Source organism: Macrotis lagotis, chromosome 4 (assembly GCF_037893015.1).
Source record: "Macrotis lagotis isolate mMagLag1 chromosome 4, bilby.v1.9.chrom.fasta, whole genome shotgun sequence".
In the NCBI taxonomy this organism is placed as follows: domain Eukaryota; kingdom Metazoa; phylum Chordata; class Mammalia; order Peramelemorphia; family Peramelidae; genus Macrotis; species Macrotis lagotis.
Window position 1 is genome coordinate 254,205,708 of NC_133661.1, and position 21,364 is coordinate 254,227,071.

At 35.8% G+C, this 21,364-nt stretch overlaps 1 protein-coding gene across 14 annotated transcripts in view; it reads right to left on the bottom strand.

Moving 5' to 3' along the window:
• SIPA1L1 (signal induced proliferation associated 1 like 1) overlaps positions 1 to 21,364 on the bottom strand; it is a 395,826-nt gene that overhangs the window by 44,543 nt on the left and 329,919 nt on the right. For 13 of the 14 annotated variants that reach the window (XM_074235822.1, XM_074235817.1, XM_074235820.1 and 10 more), the window contains 4 exons: positions 15,909 to 16,058; positions 8,909 to 9,033; positions 5,803 to 5,921; positions 3,514 to 3,956 (listed from right to left, as the gene is read on the bottom strand). In XM_074235822.1, the coding sequence (XP_074091923.1) occupies positions 3,514 to 3,956; positions 5,803 to 5,921; positions 8,909 to 9,033; positions 15,909 to 16,058 (837 nt within the window). The remainder of the gene's footprint in view (positions 1 to 3,513; positions 3,957 to 5,802; positions 5,922 to 8,908; positions 9,034 to 15,908; positions 16,059 to 21,364) is intronic. The other variant, XM_074235823.1, reaches the window with a different exon arrangement.

Sequence of the window (21,364 nt, forward strand, 5' to 3'; positions counted from 1 at the left end):
ATACTGCAGGGAAGATTGGAGCTCAAAGAAGGAATAGCTAACCAAGGAAAGACAAACTGTAACAGGAAGGAGCCATTTGAAGTGACCAATATCTTACCCTGACCATTAATTATTATTTTGAAGAACTCAAATTCAAAAGTGAGATAGGCAATAAAGGTGAGCAATACCATTAGGTAATGGATTCCTCTATGGAAAATGATTTCTAAAAAAATTCCAACAAAACCAAACACCCACAAATAACATGACTCTTATCTAGCTAAAAAGTTTAATAGGCTGACAAAATAATTCTGGTAAGTTATTAGTGCTTATGGTCTCTCTTAATGACATTCAGAAATAACAAATACTATGTAATTACCAACCTACTTTAATACAGTTCCCATGGGATGCCATGAGAAACCTGCAGTACCATCAATAGGGATAGTAGAAAGGAACAGAACCCAGCCAGAAATACTGCAGCAGAATTTAATCACTATAATTTACTTTTTGTCACCGATTCCCAGGTACAAGCGCTTTCACGCACTGTCAAGTGATCTCCACATTAATTATTGTTCCTGTCTTCTGAGGACACAAACACTCTAATTTGCAGTGATTTTAGCTCTTCCTGCAATGTTCATTTGGTTACCAAGTTCTTTTCTTCTAGCAGAGCAAAGCTGTTAAATTTCTCATTCTATAGATCTTTTTCCTTATACCAATTCAACCAAATCACAAAGCACTCAAGCTAGCAAAGTCCAAAAACCACTGTTATTCAATACATCAGTTAGGGTACTGGGGGTGAGGGAGTAGGCCTGTCATTTTTCCCTGGTGTCCAGAAGACTTGCAAAATCTTTAATGTCAAAACATTTTCATTTTTAATGCATTGAAAAGTATATCAAATTTAAAAAGTTATCTCTATATAGCTAATAAATATATGATGATTTTAGTACCATGCAGGCATCCAACCAAAATAAAAGTCAAGGTATATGTTTTTGGTGAGATTTATTCTGGAATAGGTTTGCAGAAGTAATTCAGTCAACACTGAATGACCCAAACCTAATGTTTTATTTTAGGTACAAAGAGAGTATTCAGCCTCATCATATGCTGATGTCATTCAAATTTTGACTCATGGGACTAGACCTATGATCTTACTATGTAAGGAGTTTCCAAAACAGAATTTCTTCTATCAATGTAGATAGGTGCCTGCTATATAACTCGTGGTCTTAAGATAACAGCCTGGGACAATGAGAAGTTAAATGACTTGCCCAGGATCACCCAACCTATAGGTATCAAGGTTAGATCATTATCCACTAGGCTGTTATACTTCTCAACTTATCCTACATTATGGCATTTAAATTAAGAAAAAGTTCTGAAAATTTGGAACAGTCCTATCTCCAAAATGTAAAATAATTCAAGTACAATGTCTTAAGACAAAAAAACTGAAGAGAAAACCAAACAAAGAGAGCCTGAGGATAACCGTCTGAACTACAGAGAAAATTCCCCAATTTGTAAATATGTTCTATGATTGTGTACAACTTAGGATTAATATAAAAAGGATGGAGAAGCCAAACTGATGCCCAAGTGGTGAAGCTATTAGTTAGTTGTTTTTCTCCTTCTAAAGGATCAGGATGCTTTCATTAATCTACCAGGTATCTTGGAAAGACCTTCCAACAAGATTTGGAAAAAGATCTGGTTTACACTCAACCTGACACTCACTGCCTATGCCTCAAATTTCTACATTTGGAAAATAAGTGGGTCAGCCTAGATGATCTGAAGGCCCTTCTAGCTGTAGATATGGAGATCTACTACTAGATTATGGCTAAGGTCACTTTTACTTATAAATTGATAATTCTATTGAGCAGATAGAGAAAGCAATTTTGTCTATACTGGTCCAAATGAAAAGCAAAAACGATTAAAACTTATCTGGTGAGTGTAGTGAACTAGTGAAGCTAGATTTGCACTTAATACAAGAACATAACTAAGCTCATTTAATATGCTCTTTCTCATCCTAAGGATAGGAGATGTCTTTAGAGGTGAGAAAATGACTTGACTATTGAATGGGAGTGCAGGGTGGTCCCCTTATTTCTCTAAAGAAGGGAATGTGCATAATATAATGCATGTCAATTTTGTGACATGTCAATTCTGGAGAATTCTATTCTTTTCTTCCTCTTTATTATATGAGAAGGCTTATATATAAATCTGTTCTGACTGTGTATAACTTGGAATCGGTATAAAGGTTGGGGAAGCTAAATTGATGCTCAAGTTGTGAAGCATCCTCAGGAGGGAATGAAAGAGGGAAAACAAAAATATCAATTTTTTTTAATGAAAGTGAAGACTGAAAAAGAGAAATCAGTACTAAGATGAACAGATTTACAAAGAGACTGATAGAATGGATAATTTATCAAAATGGGTAGGCTTAAGTCTTAGTCTTTCATTTCTAGCTGAAAGCCAAGGGAGAAAAAGAAAGGTGGCATCTATTTTGTTCAGCTAATCATTTTCCAATTTTATTAGGGAACATAGACTTCTTCACTTGGAGGTGTGTGTGTGTGTGTGTGTGTGTGTGTGTGTGTGTGTGTGTATGTGTGTGTGTGTGTGTATGGACATTTATAATGAGGTATTTTGTTTATGGGCTTTTCCCATGTGTGGATCAAATATAAGATTTCCTTAATGTGGAATGATACTCTTCTCTAGGATTATAATCTTAGTTTCTGGATTTAATAATCTCAATGCCTGGAGACACTAAGAGGGTTAAGTGGCTTATCCAGAGATTCACAGCTATTATGTGTCTCAGGGGAGATTTGAATACAAATTTTCCTGGCTGAGGCTGTCTTTCTCTCTTTACAATATGCTGCCTCTACTGTGTGTATATGTGTATGGGTATGAATTAACACAGACACAGATGATGTGCACACACACACACACACACACACACATAGACTGACTCTCTCTCTCTCTCTCCTCCAAATTATTTCTTCAGTTCTGTTGGATTCCTCCTCCATCTCCATATGCTGAAAAAAAATACCATGCAAGTATTTCATAATGTTTGTTACTTTGTGTAATGGTGGTAATTGTATTACATAACAACAAATAACATCACCCTTCCCTTTAAAACTTGGTGGGGGTTTTTTCCTGAAAAGATTTGCAAATAAGAAAATGTCCTATTTTGCAGTGCTAATTTTCAAAATATAGGCAAAATTATAGTCTTTTCTTTGTGATTTTTTAAAAGTACCTGGTAGCTTGAACATTAGGAAACAAACATAAATATAATTCAAATGTAATTTTAAAAAAGAGAGAGTATAAGAATACTCCATTTTTAAAATGTATTATGTTACAGGACTATCCATTAAATATTTAAGGATCAACAGGGCATTAATGGATAATAATATTAATTACTACATCGAATGCTTTTTTGAATACACTGCTGAGTTGAATAAAATAAGTGTTGCCTTCAACTTTTTTCAATATCTGGTAGACTACGGGACGGAAGGAGATGCTAGACAGAAGACTGGGAATGAAATGGCATCTGGAAAAGACTGTTACCTTGTGTGAGAAGCAGCATCATTAATACTAAAAGTACTATTCTCCCTTGTTAAAGGATTCGAGGTGGGTTGGCTCTTGCTGTGGATATCCAGGCTTAGTGAAGACTCTGCCTTCCGGTCTATTCCATGACTCTCCTTTTCCAAGGTCCGATCTGCCATGGAGACAACTTCGCTGGAGCTGTGCCAGAGGGGCGCTACCTTTTCCTTCCCAGGGCCTGAGCGTGGGGATGATGTGGCAGCCCCCAGGGAGGCTGTGCTGCCATGGCTGGGGCCATATGATGTGGTATCTATGCCACTATCTGCAGAGGTGCCTTGCAGATAGTTGTAGCTATTGAGCTCAGACTCTGTGCGATCGCCTTCATACCACTTCTCATCACTGTGAGCACTCGATGCATTGCTGGAGAGGGTATTGCTGCTGGAGTGGCTCGAATAATGACTATCAGACTGAAAAGATAAAAGTCAGATTCTGACTTTGTGTCTATGAGGAAAACATAGGTAAAGGAGCAAAGCACTACTAGAAGTCTGTTTTGGAAAATCTTGATGCATCAAGGTGAAATAGCTCTTACCCTGGCAAATCAAAACTGGACAGATGGCACCTCAAAAGACCCCAACAATTCTAGCCTATTTAAAAAGGAATCCTGGCAAAATATGGGGCATGTATGTCTTTTGTGAAGAGTTCACATGAAAAGAAAGTGTGTCTTTAAAAATTATTTAATCTTAAAAATAGAAAGGGGGTGTCATTTCTAAAGGACTTGTCATTTAGAAGAATTCATTATTCCAGAAAGCCTGATTACTCATAGTAACCTGAAGAACAGAACAGATGTAAGACTGACTCCCAAATAAATTTCATTTTCTGTAATGCCCCAACTCCCCCATATTTTGGAAGCACTTTCCTGGGAGTGACACCTTCCCATTTGATGTTTTTTCTCATAGAAGCATATCCAAGGTGATAGCTATTTTCTAGAATCCATCAAAAAATTAACTCATTTATTATCCACACAGGAATGGGGAATCTTTTTTCTATCAAGTGCCATTTAGATATTTATAACACCATTCGCAGACTTTATATGGTCAAAAAATTAATTAATTCGCCCCTAAAAACTACTAAATTTATTGAATTCTGAGTCCCTTTTGAGTCTGGCAACACCAGACCAATAACCACCAGCAGGCCAGAGATTCCTCACACATGATCTAGACTCTAGATTCTAGAGAAAAGAAAAAAGAAATGAGATTCAAAACACACATGCAATTAAAAGTGTTTCAATTAAGATAGTTTTCTGCTTTTTGGTGAAGATGAAAGGTTGGCTGAGGAGAGATGGAAATATGTATATATTATATTTGTTAAAAGAGGATACAATATATTAGGAAACATGCATTATATTTATTTAAGGACGTGATACATTCTTAAATTTGGCTGATGTCATAGGGAAGGCATTTCAACTTTGCTTAAACATCCTTATTAAGGGATTTGTCTATCTTCCAAAGGGAACTAATGCTAATTTAAATCTCCATACATATAACTATTACATATTTTTTCTCCAAGATGATGTGTTTTTATGAAAAGGAAATGAACTCAACTCAGATTAAAGTACAAATAACTGGTAACTGCTTATTTTTTCAGTGAAGCTGACAACGCTAAACTAGGATCTCAACAAAGGCCTTCTGATTCCAAATGAGAAGTCCTTTCCACTGTACAAAGTTCATAATCTGGTCTTAGATAGAACTCATATTCAAATAATGGAGAAGTGACTATCCTTAAAGAACATAACAAAATATTTTAAACATTCTGGGTATTTCACAAATGTTGATGACTAACAAAGTGGGTTGAGTTCCCACTAAAGTATGAAAATGTATCCTGTTCTAGTTCTACAGGAGTGGGAATATAACAGGAATTTTTTTTAATATTAGGCCTCTTTGCAAATCTCATAAGCTTTTTAGCTTCTTCAGGAATTCATAATATTCAATATATGAATTCATAAAGAGTATTTAACTGTAATCAACACTCTCACAGATCCTTTGTTTATTCTAAATATCATTGCCTAAATCACCTATTCAACTGGCTGGAGTATGTTTCCATGAATACATTTACTGTTAGATTTCACTTAGGTAATAAAATATTGAAAAGGTACCAGAGGCCTGATGCCTCTTCTACTTTTCAAGAAAGAAATCCTATCTTGAGTCGATTCTGTAATAGAATTTCTGAGAAGTAGTAAGTCTTTGAGCTATATAAAGATATTTCTGGCGAGAAAGCAAAATGTATCAAGGATTCTTGTTTCTTAAGTTAACTTACATGCCCTTGTTTGTTTGGTGACAGATGAACAACTGGATCCTGCCGCATTAATCTCCCACTAGGACTCTCTCTGAAAGATGGCAATATCTTTGATACAGCTGGGAGGTGGCATGTTGGCTCTGGAATATAACACATGATATTAGGGACAAGCATGAGATAAAGGCAAGAACATGGGTAACAAATGAAGATGCTTGGGATTGCATCTCTCAGTTCATTGATCAGCAAACTTGGAACTTCAGTAATAAAGCTTTCTGAGAGTTGACATGATAGGCAGCATGTCAGAAACTGAGTGGTTGATGGATAAAAGCTTGCAGCTGGTGACAGTGTGTCACATCAGACACAGTAGCAAAGCCAAGTACCACCAAACCAAAAAAAGAAAAAAAAAGGAAAAAAATGAAAAGAAAAAGGCCATGAGCAAAAGGGCAAAGTTAGAAATCCACTTTTAGTTTTGGGGAAATTTAGAACATATGGGTTGGATTTATGAAATTAATTGTGACATTTGGCTAACCTAGCTTGAACTACATTACCTGGACAGGCACAGATGCAGTTACATATTACTTACCATGGTACTTTGGAAATATTTTACCTGTATATTCATGCTGCTCGAGGACAAAAGAATTGAAATCCTGAGGTCCTCTATAACTGTAAGCTAGGCACAACAGAAAAGACACATAGCAACTAGTTTACTTCAAACATTGGTTTCCTTTTGAACTCCAAGTTGGTATTAAAGTGGGGTTCCAAAGGTAAAAAAAAATCAATTGTTTATCAGTATTCTCTTAATAGAATATTGCCAAAAAAATGCTACAAATAATACAGAATTTCTCCTGAAAGATTAAGGCATTTTGCAATCTACTCTCTTTATTGCCCTTAACCATTTATGAAAGACAAGTGGCCTAAAAACCATTACCCAAAAACTCATACACTATGACTTATCCAGTCAAGCTAGGATGATCACCTTCTTTCTGCTGTTAAGACTGGCAAGAGGAGTTTATGGCCCTCTGAGTTCTTCCTCAATGGCACATAATCACATGAAGGTAAAGCAAATAGGAAAATTTAGATACTGCAAATCAGTAAAACATAGGTTGTTAGAGAATGTTGTTCTAGCAAAATTAGGCCCATAAATGACTTTAGCTACATCTAAGTACAGAGGAGGAAAACATACACTTCATTATGTGACTATTACTTCAGAATCTTCCCTATTATTACTTCTATCTTTTGAGTCACTATATTCCATTTGGGTATAACAGGTGACTGCTTATATGCCATGAAAACAGCTTTAAGTTGCAAGCCCAAGGAAAATCTTGAGTTTTGGATTGAGGAGAGAAGTCACTTTAAATGTATCTCTTCAATACAGTGAAAAATGCTTTTCTTATACTCACTAGGATAGATTCAAATGAAAAATGCTTTTCTTTCAGATACTAGTAGAAATTCCTATGAAAACAGCTTACTAAAGGAATGAATAGATTACCAAAATCCTTCAGCAGCATTAACTTTAAGGTCTGATATGTCAATAAAGCTAGCATCAAATTAAAAGGATGAGGAAAAAAGTCCAAATCTGAGTTTATGTGAAATAAATCAGTCCAAGAGGAATCTCATCATGATCCTTCTAAGTTTATAGAAACATGTTCCATGTCTCCCTGTCTACTCCCTTAACTTTATATATATATGTGCTTTTGCGGCACAAAAGTGTCTGATCTGCCAGTTTCCTCTGCTCAAAGCCTGAACATACCCCCCAGAAGCTGTAAAAATAATGCTGAACATGGGCTCAGCTTTACATGTATCGTTGCCATCACAACAGTATCAAAACATATGTGATTAAACTCAGTCTGTCAAAATGAGAACTGCAGATCAGTACAATCTAAGGTTTTTTTCATATTAAAAAGGAATAGAAATGGGGGTGGGGAGAGCAGAGAACGACAGATGGCTTCAATAACAAGGCACAGCACATTTAGTTTCTGAAGTTATTGGAATAAAGCATATCTTCAGAACCTGAGAATTACATTTCACTTTATAAACTCCTGTCTTTGTGAAATCTCCCCCCTGCCACCCCCCATTCCATCCTCCATTATCGGTTAACACAATTTAGTGAGGACAGTAATGAAATATAGAATAGTAACAAAAACTGCTTTCTGAGTGATGATAAAACTATGAGTCTTTTTGATTACAAAGTTAAGCTTTTTTTTAGCCTTGAAATTTTCTTCTATCATATCCCATACTTATGATGACTCTGGCATTTCTGTTGATGGAGACAGGAAAGAAAAATGTAGCAGCCCAGACCCATGCCAATTCTGATGAAAAAATTTTACAGAAACAGTTGGTAGGATAATGATAATAATAATAATAATAATAATAATAATAACAACAACAACAATAATAATAAAAATATATATTTGGGGTACAATCTCACCAGTACCAACTTGTGTCACTACATCAGATGGAAACAACTACAATGTACAGAGGGAAGGAACAATATGTTGACAATTTCACATGAGAGCTTAATAATGCCAAGTTGATGTACCCAGTTGTTTAATGCTATTTTCCTTAGTCACCAGCTTAATTGTAGAGAGCAATGAAAATGTATACAATGGTAGAAAAAGTGTGTTTAATCAAGTAACAGGTCTATTTAATGATTTAAACCTTTACTGGATTTTTTTTTCCATCATGTACTAGGATTTATTTAAAATTAAAAAGAAAACCTACATATACATTTATATGACATATACAGCACCATTTGGAAAGGTACACAAGGATATATTAAGTCAGCTAACACAAACTCAAGCAAAATAAGAAAAAGAGGCTCATATACAGGTCAGTGGTTCAGATGCTGAAGATGCTGATAATTAACTAGTATGTCTGTTTAAAAAGCAAAGTTTTCATCCAAGATAGTCTTTCAATCCTTTGTGTTTTACCCATTGCTTTCCAGGAAGTGACTGGAACAGGCTAAAGGGGACCTGATTCTAACTCACCTTTATTAATAAATTAGACTTCCATTTACAGATTTAAAGACAGAAAGAGAATTTATTTCCACTTTTTAAAATCATGACCTAGATGCCAAAGTCAATTTGTGGTGAAAATAATTTTCTTTCTATAGAAATGAATAACCTACCCATCTGGTCAGCAATGCTCTCTTCACTTCTCTGCCAGGTGGGTGTGGCTTTCCCACTGCCACTGATGTCCGTCTGAGTGTTCTGTCGGTCAATGGAGGCTGGGGATCTGCGGCTCATTCCAAACCTAGGATAATTCCCCAGAACAAAGGCAAAGATTTCAATAATACCATATGACATGACATCCAAGAATGTGGTAAGAATGGAATTACATAGATAAAATCTATCTATAGTTATGCATACTATACTACCAGTCTATATGCACATAAATGTGACATGCTGGTATTATGGTCAATAGACAATAATCATTTATTACCACAACCTCTAATTTGAGCTAAAAGATAACAGTTAAACAACTGGTTAGCCTTGCTTTTCAAAACCAAAAAAATAAAATTATCGAAGACTGAATATCCTAAAATTAGGCAGTTAGGTTTTACAATGGATAGAGTTTAGATCTGAAGTCAGGAAGACCTGAATTTGGATCTTGCCCAGAACACTGACTACCTATGTGACCCTAGGAAAGTCACTTATCACCTTTCTTATCAATTAAAGATGATTATAGCACCTTCCCAACTGGGTTGTGTGGGTCAAATGAGGTAAATTCCTTAAAGTGCTTTACAAATGCTAGTTATCACCACCATCATTAATCACTATCACTACCACCACCACCACCATCCTTCTTTTCCTCCTATATCTATATATTGTTCTAATAGATGCTTAGCTTCAGGCAGAGGTATCTAACATTGACATTATTGATGACCTTCTTTCAATATTTATTGGTATTTTTATGTTTTTAAATTGACTTGATTCCTAAAAAGCATAGTTATGCCATTTAAAACAGGGCATAAGGAAGTATTTACAGTCCACTCATATTTAAAACATAACTTACAGAACTCATGATTTTAGTGGTATGCCATAATTAAGTATAAGATTATGATTTAAATGTATTTGCCATCAGGCAGATTTCTTACATACAGATCATTACATATTACAGCAAATGTACCTATCAGGTAATAACTAGTACCTTAAGGTACTGCTTATTTTTCCCATGTGAAAGATAATCATATAGTTCAAATTAAGCCTTGTCTATTTAAAATAGCAACAGAACAAACTTTCAAATAAGCTTTAATCATTCTTATGAAATAGAAGTATATAAAATCCAAACATGTTTATAGAAATGTACAGATTTGGGCAGCTAGGTGGCACAGTGGATAGAAGCCCTGGAGTCAGGAATACCTGAGTTCAAATCTGGCCTCAGACATTTAATAATTACCTAGCTGTGTGGTCTTAGGCAAGCCACTTAACCCCATTGCCTTGCAAAAAACAAACAAAAAAGAAATGTACAGATTTACTTGTATTTGACTAATGATTAAATGTAAGATGATCTCTGTTAAAACAAATAAGAAATTTATCTAACAAAAACACAAAAAACCCTAATTAATGAATCCACGAATTATTTTTCATGCAAAACTCTTCAAAACTACATGGGGCACAATTGACAAATGGTCAAAGGATATGCAAAGGCAATTTACAGATGAGGAGAACAAAGCAATCCATAGTCATATGGAAAATTGCTCTAAATCATTAATTACTAGAGAAATGTGAATTAAAGCTTCTCTGAGGTACCACCTCACACCTCTCAGACTGGCCAACATCACCAGAAAGGATAATGATCATTGTTGGAAGGGTTGTAGGAAATCTGGGACACTATTACATTGTTGGTCGAGCTGTGAACTCATCCAACCTTTCTGGAGAGAAATCTGGGACTACGCCCAAAAGACAACAAAAATTAGCATACCTTTTGACCCAGCAATACCATTACTGGGTCTATACCCCAAAGAGATGATGAAAAAGGGTAAGAACATCACTTGTACAAAGATATTTATAGCAGGCCTGTTTGTGGTGGCAAAGAATTAGAAATCAAGTAAATGTCCTTCAATTTGGGAATGGCTTAGCGAACTGTGGTATATGTATGTCATGGAACACTATTGTTCTATTGGAAACCAGGAGGGATGGGATTTCGGAGAAGTCTGGAGGGATTTGCATGAACTGATGCTGAGTGAGATGAGCAGAACCAGAAAAACACTGTATACCCTAACAGCAACATGGGGGTGATGTTCAACCTTGAAGGACTCGCTCATTCCATCAGTGCAACAATCAGGAACAATTTTGTGCTGTCTGCAAAGGAGAGTGCCATCTGTATCCAGATAAAGAGCCATGGAGTTTGAACAAAGTTCAAGGACTATTCCCTCTAATTTAGAAAAAAAACCCATCTTATTGCCTGATCTTGTTATCTCTTAGACTTCTTGTCTCTTCCTTAAGGATATGATTTCTTTCTCATCACACTCAATTTGGATCAATATACAACATGGAAACAAAGTAAAGACTGACAGATTGCTTTCTGTGGGGGGTGGGGGTGGGGGAAGGGAAGTAAGATTGGGGGGAAAAATTGTAAAACCCAAATAATATCTTTAATAAAAAAAAAAAGAGAAACTACATGGGGCATAAGAGTTTTTGCCTGCTTAAAATTTTCTTACATCAGATAGTACATATGCAGTATGGTTCTACACTATCACAGATTTAGGACCAGAAGGGCCTATTGGGATTTTTCAGTCCAGGAGTCCTTACTGTGGTCCATGAAATTTTAAAAATTGAATTTCAATAACCATATTTTGACATTTAAAATTTTATGCATTTAAAAACATTATTTTTTCCATGATCTTCTGACCACCTTACTCATTTCCATATATTCTGCCTCATCCAAATGCTCTGGCCACTGTGATTTGCACAAGACACTCTATTATTTCCTAATCCTGGACATTTTCAGAGAATTCTCTCTTTGTTTATCTTCATCTTTGAGCTTTCTTAACTTTTGTTTTAGATTTCAGCTAAAATCCTAAGCTCCACAAAAATCCTTTCCTCATCCTCCTTAATAATAGAGCCTTTCCTGAAGGACTGGTTTCAATTTATCCTGTCTACATCTTGTGTGGACATAGTTGTGTGATAGGCTTCTCCAGACTAATAAGGGTTGTGTGTGTGTGTGTGTGACACACACACACACACACACACACACACACACACACACACAGCAAAAAAGGGATGGAACTCCTAGTTTAACTGCTTTTTACAAATGACGAAAACAGGCCTAGACAAGTGGAGTGTTTTGCCTTGGGATCATACAGGTAGTAAGTGGCTGAGAAAGGATATGAACCATTCTATTATACCACACTAGATACAACAGGATAATGCAGTAATTTATATTTGATCCAAAAATTCTATCTTCTGTCAATTTAAAAAGTGTTCATGCTAACAAAGGACTCAACATATATACTGTTTTGCCATCCCCTCTTGAAATATTCAATTCTGAATGCACCTATACTAAGACTAGAAGAGTATTCAAAATTTACATTTTGAATTGTCACAAACGAAGATTATTTAATTTTATTTATTTAATTTTTCATTGACTAATTGATTCAAATTTTCATTTGTTTCTTGATTCAAAATGTAAATTTTGGCCTCCAAAGAATGAGTTTAACACAATATAATTTTGCTTTTACTTTTCAATGGCATTTCATGAATTCTACCAGAAAGAGATTATTTGTGAAAGCTGTAGATTTAAATGATCTAAATATAGGTATAGATTCTCTTGTCTTCTACAAAGGTTCCTAACCTCTACTGTGTCATGAACCCCCTTTGATAATGTGATGAAGCATACAGATGCATTTTCAGAGGAATGATTTAAAGTCTTAGACTTTTGAGGCACCCTAACCACAGAATTGCAAAAGAACTCAATTAAATTGAGTTAGTTATTTAAAAAAAAAATGTCAGTGAATCTCAAATTAAGAACCCTGGCTTATATGGTTTTAAATAGCATTCTAAGCAAAAAAAGTAGCTTTCTCTGAATTTTATTTTGATAAACATGCTCAAAATTGATTTTATATTTATAATTATTCTTTGAAGAGATAAAAGAATAAAATTCTAAATATTTTTCAACATTTCTGTTAAAAACTGAGGCCTAGGGGCAACTAGGTGGTGCAGTGGATAGAGCACCGACCCTGGAGTCAGGAGTACCTGAGTTCAAATCTGGCCTCAGACACTTAATAATTACCTAGGTATGTGGCCTTGGGCAAGCCACTTAACCCCATTGCCCCGCAAAAATAAATAAATAAATAAATAAACTGAGGCCTGAAAGGTAAATCAATAGAATCAGAAGGTTGAAAAAAAAATCAGTCTTTCATTCCTAATATACTAGATATTCACTGGATTATACCATTCGCTGATATTGATCCTAATTTGAATGCATTTTTAGTTGTTTTAATGGGTCCTATAGAGACTTCTTTGGAAATGAGGACAAACACTATTATTTTGCAGTAGGCCTAGGTGGTCTCTGAGATTCCTTTTTGTTCATATCCTGTGATCTCTTTGACCTTGGGCAAATCATTGAACATCTATGAGCTTAAAAATGGAGGGAGACTGTTTAGTTATCTTTCTTTAAATCTCCAATATTATCTGCCTCAAAGAGGAATCAAGCTTAGGGCCCTGGTCTTTGTATTCCATTAAAGCCCATTAGATCATAAAAGGGAGAGATATTTTGAAGGGAGAGGGAAAAAAAAAGATGTTAACAATACAGTTGTTTTAGAGATTTAATGATGAACAAACTGAATCACACAGATTTCATATGACTTCACCAGGATGGAAGCCCCCTCCATTGATGCACTAATTTATTTGCATTGATCAATGCTCTATATACCTTAATTTATAGCCAGAGAGCTTCTTCGGACAAGAAGTAATAAATGTCTTGAACACGGACAAACAGAATGTCAAAGGCAGAATCTGAATCTAGGCCTGACTCCCAGCCAGGACTGACACAAGACTTCCAGTCAATGTGTCATATGTTGTCTTTCATTTGAACCTTCCTTTTTACAACATTCACTGAAATGGGATCATCATTCTGTAGATTTTAGAATTGAATGCCATCTAATACAAATGATTAATTTTTGCTGAATTCTGTTTCAGCTCACAAAAAACACCTTACTTTCAAGTTCATTTATGTTAATAGCCATCTTAACAATTAAGTTGCAATTAGTTTTTTAAAAAAGAAACTAACCAGGCAATTTTAAACCAAATGATTAAAATAGATTACAGCACAGAGAGAGAAAGCATGGTGTTAGTAACTAGATAGTCAGTCTTGAAGCAACATTGATATACTGGTCAAATCATCTTGGGCAAGTCACCTAAGATATCAGAGCTCTAAGCAACTCTCCAAAGCATTAAGATACAGAGAAGAGGGAGTTTCCTCTACTGAGAGATCCCTAGTCCAGTAAAAACAGAGTTCCTATCTGTACCCATCAACTAAAATAGAAAATGTTCACTAATGTAATTTGTATTGTTTCATTAGTACTAATTCTAAAAAATTAATTAAATTAAAAATTAAAAAGCACTCATTCTGGGCATTCTACAGGAAAAGACAAATCTGTGATAATTTGCATGACCTAACAAACACAGAGAATGTTTCTAAATATATAGTGATAAAAGCATTAGCTCTTGTACTCAGTTGTGACTTCTCATGAGAAGTCAATAAAATAATGAAAGGAACCCAATCACATAGTAAAAATGTACTTAAGAAAGGAATTTGGGGGGAATAGAACTTCAGTTTCTATAAATACTTCACATGGTTTAAGTTCTCAGTAATATCTCTAAAACAGAAATCAAAAGTTAATGGATAGAGCACCAGCCCTGGAGTCGGGAGTACCTGAGTGCAAATCTGACCTCAGACACTTAATAACTGCCTAGCTGTGTAACCTTGGGCAAGTCACTTAACCCCATTGCCTTAAATAAATCAAAATATTTTTAAAAAGTTAATGCTATGAAGAAATGTGGCACATAAAATGAATTGATTTAAAAAATGGATGAAGTTCAGCTCATGATAATTCAACATTTTCAGAGACTCCTGAAAGGTAAACTTCTCAAGAAGAGGCATTTAAGTAGATATCTAAGCATTATCCCTTTTGGAATATGACCACATATGCATGTCTGTATTGCATATCTGCCCCCTCCAAATACCTTGCCTCAGACTGCCCCACCTCCCCAAAGTCTTTATTCAGATTGCCTCACTGTGATCTGGGGAAAACAATGGGGAGCTGAAGGATGTAACAGTGGAGTTTAAATGTTTTTGGGTCTTAGATATAAGAATTTTTAGTATGGTATAGACATGAATCAGATGTCTTGTGACCTTTATCAGAAGGCTGTCCACAAGGTGTTGAATTTTTCTGAGTGATAATATATGCCTATTAAGGTTTTTAAAGGTTGTGTCCTGGGATGAAGTTGATGAGATCTTGGATTTGGGATTGGGAGAATTTAAGTTCAAATCCAGTCTCAGACACTCACTAGCTGTGTGACTCTGGACAAATCACTTTACTTGTGTCTCAGTTTTCTCAACTGTAAAATTGGATGCAATAACAGCACCTCCCTCAGAAGGATTGTGAGGATCAAATGAAATAACATTTGTAAAAAGCTTAAGCATAATCCCTGGCCCACTATTTCCAGATAAACCATAAATGTTTCCATTTAGCATTTTAAGATTTTCAATCCTTAGTTACAATCTTTCTGGCCTTTTGCTACTCTGGAATCCTGCCATTGTGCCAGCATGGCCTTCTCTCTATCCCTACCAGTCAGCAAGCAGTTCAGGTGCCTCAGAACTGGCTTTGACTGTCCTCCATATCTCACAGAAAGCCTCCCTTCCCTTAAAATACATCTCCAGCACATATGATACTTGTGGTCTCCTAACTATTAATGCCCTTCTGTCCTGTTACTCCCTAATTAATTTTCTTTTCATGCTTATCCTGTATATACTTTCCTTGTCTTCTCCCATGAGAACAGAAGCTTCTTTAGAGTAGGACTTGGTATATTCTTTATCCTGGCAGCCCCTCAACCATCACAAGAGCTGGCACATAATAGGAACTAATTGACTGCTTGACAAGATAGTGTACACAGCATACCTACCCTTCAGGCATGGATTTTTGTCTGTAAGTGCCCCCACCAGAGCCAGTCTCACTAGATGAAGACAGGTTGCTAGGGGAGTTACGACATTGCTGGGATCTCGCTAAAGCAATGGATGAAACTGTCACATAGATGTCAGAACCAGGAGACAACCTGCGTATGCAAACCAAAAATATAAAGTCAACACCTCAAAAGAGAATATCCCAAGGCAATGCATGATGTTGTATGATGCTAAAGGAACTGCCAGTTCAGAAGTGACTAGGTTTTCATGAGGATAGTGAAAAATGAAGGCAGTCAATGAAAAATGTCCTTTATAAATCCCCTCCTTGGGGGAAATGGCTGGCAAACTGCCTTGAGGAGAGGGTACTTAAGGAGAAAATGAACAAAAAAATCTAAAAATTTCCAGAAATGAACTGGTTTAATTGCTTTTATAATCTTCAATTATGTCAAGAACTGTACCCAAGCAGCTTGAAACAAAGTTTAATTTTTCACATTAATTCTTCTGAAAGAGGTAGTTCTTCACTATAGCTGAGTACAGAAGCAGGAAAATCTGAGTTCAAATTTAGCCTCAGACATTTACTACCTTGGTAATCCAGCATTTGTCCTTTAACCTTGGATAGCTTCAGTTTCCTCCAAGGTAAAATAGGGATAGTAATAGTCCTGAATTTCAGGGTTGTTGCTAGCATCAAAGGAGATAATACTGTAAAAAAAGCACTTAATGTGGTGGCTAGGACAAAGATGCTAAATAAATGCTTATCCCTTTCACTTGTATAACTTGATCAGTGACACTAGGGTCTGCATGGGCTTCTTTGTTTTTGAAAATTGGGATTATGTCCTTAATTTCTATCATGGTATCTGATACATGAAAAAGAAGCTATCCAGAAGTCAACAATAACAAGCACAAAATCATTATAATGGGTCAGCTAGGAGGCAATGTATATAGGAAGCAGGAAGACTTAAATTCAAATTTGGCCACCAGTGTAAGTTACTTAACCCTACTGCCTCAGTTTCCTCATGGAGAAGGAAATGGCAAATCATTTCAGTATCTTTGCCAAGAAATCCCCAAATAAGGTCATGAAGTATTGGACATGACTGAAAAAACTGAACAGCAACTAAAAAGAAATCATTATAATTTGTCAAGAATTTAATAATTTGCATTTGGTTATAATTCTGTAAATATTCACTTAAAGTACTTTTTTACAAGTTGAGAACATCCTAACTTGCTTCCCAGATTTCAGGCAAAGAGAATGACTTTTTTTTTACAAGGGCAGGGGACCAGATCTTTAAAAATTGCCAAGTCCACCACCCAATTACTTCAACTATGTACCTGATGCTGATTAATCTGAAGAAACATTTCCCTTTATGATGCATTCTCAAACTAGAATTTCAAACTTTGTAAAGTAGTCTATATTTACTGCCCTTGAAAGAAAAAAAAAGACTGATTTAATTTAACACCAGCTTCGATTGTATGTTATTTAAAAAAACCTTTAAAATAGTACTATGACATATCCATAAAAATCTTCAGTTATTTTTCAAAGAATAATAAAATGACAGATTCAAGTTGGATGGCATCTTAGAAGCCTTTTAGTCCAATGCCCTTATTTTATAAATGAATAAGTGAGGTCAAGAGAGGCTAAGTAACTGTCTCTTAGTAGTTACAAGTTAGAAATTGTCAGTGTTAAAATACGAAGCCAGATCTTCCTAACTAAAGTCCACTCTGTTAAACTGATTCCTGCTTTTCTATTACAGAGACTTCAATTAAAGCACTAACTGCTTTAGATGAGATTTTCTAAATATAAAGATACCTTAAATCAAATTTCTGGAGTGAGTTAAATCTATGGCAAAACAAATACCCAGCTTAGTTCTGTTCAAAGCCAGGAACTGTGATATAATATAAAGGGAAACATCATAGAAAATTGAGGAAATTCTTTCATAGGAAAAAAAATACTAGAGGCCAACAATTATTTTTTGGAGAAGAAAGGGAAAAGATAAAGCAACTGATTTAAAAGGTAAAGAATTTCTGGCTGAGAATTCTCTGATGGAACTTGCAAAATTCACTCTTCTTGAATCAATTTCTTCATCTGTAAAATGGGGATAATGGTATACATCCTACCACATGGAATTGTATTGAGAGCAAAATGAAGAAATGTTTTTAAAAACACTCTGTTCAGTATCCTAGCAATTATGGATGTAATCTATTGTTATATGTAAGAAGCAATATGAAAGTGGAGGGAATACCAGACCTGGAGAAGGAGATCTAGATCAATGTAAATATATCAACACTTATGATTCTCAGCTATAGAATCATGAGTAAACTAATTTCTGTCTATACCATCATTCTTGGTTCATCAGTTCCTAAAAGGCACAATTATCTCTAAGCTGATGAGTACCCAGATCTATACATTCAGTCCTAGTCCCTCCTAGATGTCCCATAGGTATCTCAGACTCAACATGTCCACAGCAGGATTAGTTATTTTTACTACCAAACATATTTGGTAACTTCCCTGTTGCTATTAAGGGTACTAACATACATACATACTCTCAGTCATTTTTGGTTTCTCATTCACTGAACCTATGTATTTAATCAAATCTTTTGTTTTAACCTCCATCTCTTGTTTATCTTTCTTTTTCTTCTTTCCACAGTCACGTTCATCACCTATCCCTGGACTATCTCATTAACTTTATAACTAACTGGTCTGTCTGTTTTGAATCTTTTCCTACCCCAGTCCACCCTCCACAAAGGAAAGTGATTTTCCTAAAGGGTGGGTATTTTCCCTATTCAGTTTACTCCAGTGGTGTCCTATTACCTCTAGGATTAAAAATATTTCTTTGTTTGATATTTATAACTCTTCACAAAGTGGTTTCTTCCTTCTTTTCTACTCTTTTTATGCACTGCTTAATTCAATGACTACTATAGTGCAGTCATAGTGACCTACTTATTGTATCTCATCTTTCATCTCTGTACCTTAGCACCAGCTAATCCCCCAATAAGAATGCTCCATCTCCTTACCTATTCCTCTTAAAATTCCTGGCTTCCTACAGAACTCAGATCAAGTCTAGTCCCACCCCCTACTTAGCTGCTGACACCTTCTCCTCTAAGGTTACTTTCCATTTACCCTACCAAATTCTGTATTTAGAATTGTTTTTGAAAACTAGAACAATGAGAATGCCCAGGACACAGAGGAGGGAGGTATCTACAAAGTTGAGCAATATTATTCAGTACAAAAAAGGGGGGGGGGGGGAGTCTCTGACTTCGTGGTACAGTTGGACAGAATTTGTACAAGTGGAAAACAAGAAACAGTTGAATTATGAGCAGCTGCTAGAAATAGTGAAGATGATTTCAGAATGGATAGTATGTGTAAGGAATGGTCACATAGAGGAAAATTCAACTTTAACTTCAGAATATCTCCTTATAAATCAGTCAGAGGCAAAAATAAGGGTGCTCCTCTTGCTGTCTGGATAAAGACTAGAAATGGTTTGATAAAACTAGATCCATGAATAAAAGCATGTCCTTTAAAAGGACAAAGGATCAAGAGATCACATCAGTTGCAGACACAGAACTATCTTCTGTCATAACTGTGGCCTGGACAGAAACAAGAGCAAGGGATGCACTAGACAGAAGGAGGCAGAATTGATGGGAAACAAATCGGCCAGGGATAGGAGACATCCCAGAACCCCTCCCTCCCTAAACTTCATTAACCTTATCAATTGTTTATGATACATCCCATTTAGATTAACAGTTTCTCATGGAGAGAAGATGAAAAAGACTGGAAATGAGAAGTTGTTAATCAACCAGTTTATTTGATTTACTCTATAAAAGCTGTATGAGGAAAAAACCTGCACAGTCTTAGGCTTTGCCTAAGAAGACTGAGTGATAAAGACTTATGCCCTGGGTACAGATGCCCCCTTACTAGACTAGTTCCAGTCTGGCATGCTGGAGAGAGGAGTAGTTCCAAAATGCTAATTGCCAGTTTTGCTAACTACCCAATGCCTGCAAAACAGAGATGATTCAACCTTTGAAAAGATACTCAGGTGAAACTGTGGTGAGAAGAATGATTTAGCTCCATGCACTTTCCATTTTCTCTTGCTTACAAACATAACATAGGGTCTCAAAATAAAATTCATTTTTTTTGACTTTCCTATTGATTGGTGGGGAGTAAAATAATACCTTGGGATTGTTCTTCTAGCATCCTCCAAAGGAAAGTTGTTAGTGCAAATGGGCAATTCTAAACAAAGAGTAGGAGATGGGGTAACCCAGGTAAGAGCATCAAACTGCAAATACATTTTGTGACACTGAACCACTACTTTGACTGAGAGAGGAGATTACAAATGTAGAGTGAAAAAATGGCATCAATTTAAGAAGTATGGATAATTCTGAGTCATTTCATATTATTATTCTAACTTAAAGTTATAACCTCACTAGTGCTAGCATTTGACACTCTAGAACCCAGTCTGGTAGAAGGAAAATGGGAAACGTTTGCAGACTCAGTGCTATCTATTGGCAAGTACTTTGACTTGCAGCCATTCCATAAAGACAAACTAAATAAACTATTTGTAGGGTGGTTTGAAAATAAACAACGAGGCAAATAGTTCAAATACTGTACTCCCTCTTTGGATAATTAAAATAGTGACACATGGTTTTTTTCTATAAGTATATGAAAGGCAGCATGAGCCAAAGTAGATTGCTTAGCCTACTACAGTGGTTCAAGAGTTACACCTGCCACATGTGTTTGAGTTTAAAAAAAAATAGTAAGATTCCTCCTTCTATTCCCAGTGCCCTTCCTCATTCAGCTAAAACATCTAATGCTAGATTTGGCTCTGGCTCATTTTATTTGGCAAGTGCTTCAGAAAATTCCATTTGGTTACTGGAATTATCCCAAAGGGAGGAAAAAAAGGCATTTTTAGGATGATCAGCATTCCTTCCTTTTCTGCATTCATAAAACTCAATAGTGGCTTTGTTTTCTAGCTGTGTATACAAAGAGTACACAAATAGCAACTAACAGAATATTTTTACTGATATAGCAAGTATGTAGCAAGTTCCAATATTAACCCCCATTTTTGACTTTCTGACCTCTTTTAAAAGGCTCTGATTATAAAAATTTTAGAAGTGGAAAAAGGCAAGTATTAAGTTCACCTATCAGCAAACTGTGGACGTTCTACCAAAGACGACATGTGGCTGATTTCTACTAGTATATCCATTGTTAGTCACTCCACATACCCATCATTTGCTGGTTCATCACCTCTAGAATGGGCAGTCAGGGCTCGCTCAGTTCCTACACACACCTCCACTGGAAATCAAAACAGAGTCAGCACTATTACCTTATGCACCTCTCCCTAACTCCACCAAAAATAAAAAAAGAAAGAGGTTGAAAAATCAGCACACGGTTACTTCAAAGGCTGTAGACTTGATTTGAAATTGTCATTGAACAAAAGAAGTTCATTTCATCTTTGTGAAGTCA